The sequence below is a fragment of the Pseudonaja textilis genome, chromosome 10 (genome assembly GCF_049901715.1).
Source record: "Pseudonaja textilis isolate UNSWEBS1 chromosome 10, rPseTex1.2, whole genome shotgun sequence".
NCBI lineage: Eukaryota > Metazoa > Chordata > Lepidosauria > Squamata > Elapidae > Pseudonaja > Pseudonaja textilis.
The window spans coordinates 8,669,749-8,677,887 of NC_141999.1; the positions used below are offsets into that span (position 1 = coordinate 8,669,749).

The following is an 8,139-nucleotide window of genomic DNA, read 5'->3' on the forward strand; positions in this document are numbered from 1 at the left end:
ATTATCACTTCTCACGAGGGCCTGGTGGGATTTTAACACTGAATTGCTTTTCAACGTAGGCTGGCCAACGTTGGCTTTGAGGACCCCTGAGAAGGTCTTGGGGGACCCCAGAGATCCGAGGACCACGGTTTAAAAAACGCTGGCTTAGCGCGCTGTACGACGGCAAAAACACCTGTTCGGTTGCCTGGGCAGCGAGAAGGCAACGCCCCTCCCCACGTGACGGGATATTCCGGAAGGACGGTACTGCGCCTGCGCTCACTTTTGTTGACGTGCGCGCGTGCTGTCGGCGGCTCTTAGGTGGGGGTCCCCTCGCGCTAGACCATGTCTCACGGGCACAGCCACGGCGGGGGCAGCTGTTGCCATAGCGACGACCACGAGGAGCCTCCTGAGCGGCGAGGCCAGGCCTGGGGCCTTTACCTGCGCATCGACCGCGAGCGCCTGGAGTGCCTCAACGAGCGAACGGAAGGCAGCGGGGCGCTCGTGTTCCGCGCCTGGGAAGACCGTGGGGATAAGGAGAAGGTCGGTCTCTCCCCGGGAGCGGGCGGGGCAGTCGGGCCGTAGCTATTCACGGTTCAGGTGTTCCAAAGAGGCGCCTTTCACACAGCGCCCGCAACCTTGAGTGGAGTCGCATAATAGGACTCCTCCTCACAGCTAAGGGGTCAACGCAGTCGCCGAATGAATATTAGGCTATGTGAGGGTTTCCTCAACCTTGGCCACTTTAAGGTGGGTGCACTTCAACTTCCAGAATTCCTCAGCTGGTATGCTGGCTGGGGAATTCTGGGAGTTGAAGCCCACCCATCTGAAGTGGCTAAGTTTGGGAAACCTCGATCTATATACATGAATTATGTTAATTAAGATTGACGTCAAATCCTTAGTATAACCAAGGAAACTGCAGCTCTGGAGATGATTTGATCTTGTTGCTCAAGAAATCAAGTATTTTGAGCGTGCCAATGGCCTGTGCAGCTTGATTGGGAAGCTATGGTTACATCAAACCATGGCTAAGTATGTCTTTTCAACTACCCATTTACCCAGGAGAGGTGAATGTTGTGCTGCTTAGATCAATAAAAAACCTAAGCATATTAGAAGATTTCCTGCCATCCCCCAGATCTTCTGAAATATGGATGATAGAGCAGAGGGACAGGAAAGAGGAGAGTATAGAAATGCAGAGTATAGTTAGCTTGATGGAAATCCTAAAGCACAAATGACATGGTTTTGATAAGCATGTTTCGATATTGGCACCTGTCATTGTGCTGGTGTGGAGTCATTTGCCAAGGGTTATTGATGTTTTTTAATGACAGGATTTATAAATGGACTGAAGTATTAGGATATATTATAATCTGAATACTACTATTGCTGTTTGTAATATAATCCTTGCATTTAAAAAACATGAACCCATATTATCTAGGTACATGTAGCACATTCAGTAAACCATGTCCAAAGAAAACAGTGCTGATTACTGTCTATAAGGCAAGCTAATTTAATGGTTTTTTGACTGTACAAAAAAAGGCTCCCAACTTTCGTGCACCTTCTGATTGGAATATATATTCTATTTTGATACTATTTTGCATAGCTCCAGTCTTCTCTGTGTATTATAGGTGTTTAAGCACTTTTTCTAACAACTTGAGTTGAAAGTCCCCCATGAGGTCCTCAAGCAATCATTTTGAACATACTGGTTTTTGTGGGACAATTGTCCTTTGCAATATATATTTCAACTGAATGTAAAACTCTTGCATTAAATCCTATTCATTTTTTCCTAGTTTGTAGAAAGTGATGATGATGAAGAGCTCTTATTTAATGTTCCGTAAGTAGTCTTTTTTTTTAAAAAAAAATATTGCTGGCTTTTGATTTCCTTTTGGAGATTTTATAACATGGTTTTTGGAGGTGGGCTGATAGCAATCAAATAGAGAGAGAGCCAGTTTGTTCTAGAGATTAAGGTGCTGTCTTAAAAGCCAGGAGACTGAGTTCTATGTCTTCCTTAGGCATAAAAACCAGCTGAGTGACTTTGGACAATTCTGCTCAGCCTAATCTACATCACAGAGTTGTTGTGGGGAAAATATTGCGTATGTTTGCTAATTTGAGCTATATATTTTTAAAAGGTAGGATAAAAATCTAATAATAATAGACTATTTTTAAAATAATTGCATGGTCTTCTTTTAACTAGATTCAGCCAAGATTGGTTACTAAGACAATTTATGGTGAAAACCTCACATTGTTAGTAGAGTTGTGTAAAAGATATATGGTTATTTTGTTTCAGTCTTAACTGATGATGTAGTTTAATTCCAGAACCTCAAGTTAATGGGATTCTAGTGGCAGATAGTGAAAATAATAAGATTCCTTTCAGGCTGAACTAGTTACAGTCAACTGAACAACAACAAAAAAGAAGGATCAATGGCATTTTTTTTCTTTTTGCAGATTTACAGGCAATGTGAAATTAAAAGGAATAATTGTGATGGGAGAGGATGACGATACGCACCCCTCAGAAATGAGACTGTAAGTTGAAACACTGGACAGATAATTCATGTTGCAAAAGCTGCTTATTAAGATGACAGGTTTTTTTTTTACCGCAATAAATATATGAATGGTTTTAGCCTTAAATTTTGCTCTAATAATCTGGGCTGCCTTGCTGTAAAATAATGAAATGCCTTTTTGTTGATTTTCACCTGCTCTGAAATTCTGCAAGAAAAAAAAAACATTCAGTTTTCACCAGAACATGTTTATTTAGGATTCAGTTTCCCTGCATCCTTTCAATCACTTACAAATTGTGTTCTCTTCAGCAAGATTCTCTGTGATCTATTTATTGAATTCCTACTTTTCTTTAGCTGTTTTTGTTTTAGTAGTGATTTCCTGAACTTGTTATTTATTTCAGTCTGTGAATAAATAAAAGACTAGGAAAATAATTTCTGGAATTATAATAATGATTCTTTCTTAATCTCAAGGAATTCTTATAGATCTGTTTACCAGCCTTGGCTTGAAAGTATAGATGTCTTTTCATGGCTGAGAGTCCTGAGAGCCAAACAGCTACTAAAAGAATCTGTTTGGAGTGTCCTTGTATTATCACTGCTTTTTAGTTTTAATTTCTTTCCATATTGTAAGTTTTAATACATGTGCTGAAATAACTTCACTTTTAGAACTGCAGTATGATATTGTTGATGGCTTTGCCTGACAACCAAATTTCCATTTGTCATTTGCTATTCTTAGTGGCTGGTTTATTTATACATTTATTATGAAACTTTATATGCCTCACTATCTCTAAGGACTCAGAGTGATTTATAATAACAGTAAAAGGAGAGCCAGTTTGGTCTAGTGGTTAATCACCAAGCTAGAAATGAAGAAGCTGTGAGTTTAGGCATCAAAGCCGGCCGGGTAACTTTTGGCTGGTTACACACACTCAGCACATCCTACCTCAGTGGGTTGTTGTGGGGAATATAGGAGGAGGAAGGAGTACAGTGTATAGTGTACAGAAGTACAGTGTGTTTTTGCCACCTTATCTATAAAAATAATAAAGGCAGCATAAAAAATCTTCAATAAAAATAGCTACCAAAGCAGAGTTATAGTAGCATTCCAGTTCCACCTTCTGTGCCAAAGAATTCTTCGAAAAATCTTTTGTACTTGCCCTACAAAAAGTAAGTAAAGTAGTGAGGGTTTCCCTGTACCTCAAGGAACATTGAAGTTGCTGCTAGTAGGTAATTATCTGGGGCCTTGTTACTTGTTCCCCAATGAGCTGAGCACACAAGATAGACTAAATCTGTCAGGAGAAATTGTCCTATATCTTTACTTGTGCTGAGCCATATAGGACTTCCTAGGTTAAAAATAATATCTTCAACAGAACCTAGAAGCTCAATGGCAACCAGTGCACAGCCTTGCTCTTGGTTATTAATTTCGGGTGCTATACCATTCTGATATTTGAATTTGTAGATTTTTTAAAAGGGAAATTTGTAATGAGTGTAGAGTATGACTGAAGTCCTTAACTATAAAATTAATAATTTAATATATCATTGTTGACTTTTATACTTAGTTACTTATAGGCCTGTAAATTATAAGTATATTATTATTTGGTGGAGTACAATGTTCTAAATAACTGAAAGTGAACTTTTTCAACATTGCTTTTTTGATCATCACTTTTGTGTTATACTAAGAACTAGTTTGAGTGTTTCTCCATTTTCCAGTCCAGATGACTACAGTGGTTAGCTGTTGAAAACATCAGGTAACATTTGTATGAGCTGACCCTTGCCTTTTTCTAGGTTTAAGAATATTCCTCATATGTCCTTTGATGATACTGCCCGAGAACCAGATCAGATCTTCAGCCTGAATCGTGATGTTTTAGGAGAACTGGAATATCCTACAAAGTATGTCATGGCTTATTCAGTCTTTATTCAAGGTATCCAGTATTTGAGCTCCAAATTCAAGAACACAAGCCTTGGGCTCTAATAATTGAGGGTACCAAGATGGAGAAGTTTTTCCTCCCCCAGTTCTTTTTTGTGGAGAATGTAGCAGACTGTAGAGGAAACCACAGCAGTAAAAACTGTGGCTCTGCTTCAGGTGTGGGAGGGACTCCAAAGAGAAGAACAAGTGCTGCTAAACCATTTCATAATCTGTGTATTTTAAAATGTTAACTCCTAAAATTAGTTAGCTGCCATATGACAGCATTCCCTCCAGTAGTGTTGGAACTGAAATTCCAATCCCAGCATGTTTGCCTACTACTAACTGGCTGCCCTCTAGCAACAGCTCTCAGGGGCAATAAACAGGAATCGCACAGCTAAAATTCAAAAAAATGACGTTATTTCTTAGTGAATGAATTATATGGTGAACCATTGCCATTGCACCGGGGAGGAAAAACGGTAGTGGGGTCCTCATGGAATGAACAGTTGAGGGACTGTGTGTAGTTAGGGGAATTTAAAGTCTTAGACTTTGGGGAAATTTGCATTGAAGTAAGCTAATTTCTTATGTCCCCTCCCCTGCTCTTCCCAGAAGATGGGGAAAGTACAGAATATATTACATTTTGTTGTCCAGTCAGGATTTCAGAAAGGGCGATCAGAAAGAAATAAAATGAAAGTTGCCATAAAGAGGTCTGGAAAATATTAGGGTAATACTTCAGGTCACTAAAACTGGTTAGTGCTGCAAAAACAGCAAAATGAGAGGGGTCCTGGTGTGAATCACCCTTAAAAGGGAACATCTGAGGGAAGAACCTTTAAAAATGCATATTTAGATTGGTTTATTATGGGATTCTACCAGCACTGGGAACAAAGACTTGTGTGCCCCACTCTTTTTGCTGAGATAGCACAAATTCTTCCCAACAGTTACTGCAATGCAGAGCTGAGGTTGCTTTTTCTTTCAGCCTTTTTTAGCTTCTGTGAATGTTTCTTGATTTTAGGCAGGTAGAAATTCTGGTCCTGCTAAACTATAGTGAAAAGTTTTACTAGTATTGCTTATCCTGAAAGGGAACGGTATGATTGGGGAAGAGGGCTGTGTGTGTATGTTGTATAAATGGATGTTCTGGCACAAAGTGTCCCTGCTTGGTTGCTGTACTTGTTGGGAAGTACTAAATGATGATGGAAACCTCTATCTTTCTAACCAACCAATCAGTGCTGTGCTATACAGGCTGGTTAGCCCTGCTTGGCTTGTTCTTTCTTTTACATGCCAAAACTGTTGGCCAGGGGCTTTTAATGTTTTTTAAAGAATGAAGAACCTAGGAATCTTGGTTTAGACATGAAATCAAACAAAGATACAGACAGTGGCTTTGTGGTTTGTTGAGTTGATGTGGCTGGCAGGAAGATCCAAAAAGAGCAATCTACTTGCTCAAGCTGAATGCTATAATATACATTATTTGCAGAATTAAAATTTGTGTGGGGGAAAAAACTTGGCTTTGATACTACTGTTTAGTTCTAGAGGTCAAAATGTAAAAACTTGTCCTATATGTTACAATTGTAAATGCAGAATTTTTTCCTTTTCCAGAATTGCTCGCTTCTCAAATGTTTATCATCTCTCCATCCACTTCTCCAAGAACTTTGGTGCTGACACAACAAAAATCTTTTACATAGGCCTAAGGGGAGAATGGACAGAAGTAAGTGTGGGGATGGAGATAACAGATGAAAACACTAAATAAATAGATGTGGGGTATAGAAGCTTTTGTGACCTCAAAATGTTCTTATTAACAGATTCATGAGCAGGAGTCTCTGAGACTCTGGCATAATGTTCATACTTAAGAGAAGGTAACTGTTGTTTTATAATGTCTTTCCAGGCTAACCTTGCTCATCATGGCATCCTTCAGTTACCTTGGACTGCATGCCTTTAAAATTTGTGTTGGTTGGGAGTTCTGGGAGTGGTTGTCTTAACAAATCCGGATCATGTCAGCAAACCCCATGTTCCACCCTTAAACTTCCTGTTTCTATTTGGGTTGGATGATGAGTCTGAAGGAAACCTCTTTGAAAGTTACTTAAGTATCCCCCCTCCCAGGTTTTTGCCTGTCTGAATCACTGCTAGTCAAATATAGCACATCATAAAAGGCCTGTTTTCTTCATTAAATAAACTTCCCTGCTACCTCACTGGTTGGTTATTATCATGCCTCAAGAAATAACTGAATGAGTGTTATTTTAAGCCTGAATATGTCCTTCCAACTGCCATTTTCATGCACTTACAAATGGATTGGCATGAAGGTGCCTCAAGGTTTCCTGTTTTTAGATAAACCAGGATTTATTTTTCTATGTTGAGCTGGGAGATAAAGTGAAGAGTCTGAAGTAATTGTTAGAGTCTTCTGTTTTTTTCTAGCCTTGTCCCTTTTGCTGTTTCCTAGCCCAGTGCGTTTCAAGCTAAGCAGCCATTGGCAGGTGTTGACTCAAATTCTGCCATGTTGAGTAAATGTGTGAAAACATTTCAGTCAAGGAAGGTCCCATTCTGTCCTTGGAACGGCTGTTCTGATTTCACTGGAAATGTTCCAAGGTCAGAATGATTTATTCTGACTCATCAGAAGTGTTTTGTTCTTGAAAAGGATTTCTCTCCTGGGAAGACCAAGGTCACAATAGCTCATTTAGGCCCAGAATATGTTCAAAACGTGATCTTTGGGGATTGCACATCCCTAATTTTTAACCTGTGCAGACAACGCAGTGTGAAGGAATGACGTGTTATGAATTTAGGTGGGAGGGTTAAAAAGAGACAAGTTGCAAATTTCTCAAAAGAAGTACAAGTTATTCAGAATGTACGTGTAATGTATGTGTTTGTAAGAGTAGATGTAATGGTGGTTGGTCTCAGTGGAGAGGAAAATCAAATGATTGCTCTAGCTGTCCAAGATATACAAAGAGACCTCTGAAGAAATGTTCAAATTGTTTCTCTGCAGCCTCATCGACACGAAGTGACCATCTGTAACTATGAAGCAGCAGCAAACCCGGCTGATCACAAACTTGATCAGATCACACCACAGACACACTTCATTTCCTAACTGGGAAGGCTTGTGCAACGACAGAACACTGAGTAGACTTACAAAGATGTTGAACAGTTGAAGCTAAAAAGGATGGCGTGGCAGTTACTCTTTTTGCGATGTATGCATGTGGTTTTGGAAGCATTTGGTATCAAATGCTTGGCAGATAGGTACAAAATTACACTGTTGCGAAGGTCAATTGTGAAAGTTGATCTTAAAATCATTAACTCTTCCTGGACCTTCACCATGACTGTCTTAGCAATATCTTCTTGGCCCAGAATGTTTCTAAGATAGTGAATTTTTTGTTTAGTTGCTGCTATTTTTCTTGCTGGCATACATAAAGAGTGAGACTATCAGGTGGTGGCCCAATCTCTAGGACTTTCTTCTGGTTTTTGAATATAGTTTTGATATACGAAAATTAAATGTTCCTGGTGGGATCTTGGCTAATTTCCAGTGTATGTGATTTCTCCAGCATAATAGTGACATAATAGTGACCAAAGTGCTACAGGAATTGCCATAAGCATAATTTAATAGCTATCTTGCTGATGCATAACAATGTTGTCAGTTTAAAGCCTAGAAAATATAAAGATCTATGAATTTATCTTGTCTAAAATGCAACTTTTTGTAAATAAACATGGCAAAGAATCCCTTGAGTACTTCTTTAAAAAAAATCTGAGCTGAACCTTTTTTTAATGTTGAGATACATCATTGGTACAAAATAAATGTGG

The 8,139-nt window shown here is 39.3% G+C and overlaps 1 protein-coding gene across 1 annotated transcript; it reads left to right on the forward strand.

The window, feature by feature from the left end:
* The first annotated feature begins 217 nt into the window (after positions 1 to 217).
* PITHD1 (PITH domain containing 1) lies at positions 218 to 8,056 on the forward strand. Its single transcript, XM_026702635.2, has 6 exons — positions 218 to 519; positions 1,758 to 1,801; positions 2,413 to 2,490; positions 4,242 to 4,346; positions 5,953 to 6,061; positions 7,331 to 8,056. Exons 1-6 carry the CDS (start codon positions 322 to 324, stop codon positions 7,430 to 7,432), a joined length of 636 nt encoding a protein of 211 aa, XP_026558420.1. The 5' UTR covers positions 218 to 321; the 3' UTR covers positions 7,433 to 8,056.
* Positions 8,057 to 8,139: the final 83 nt, after the last annotated feature.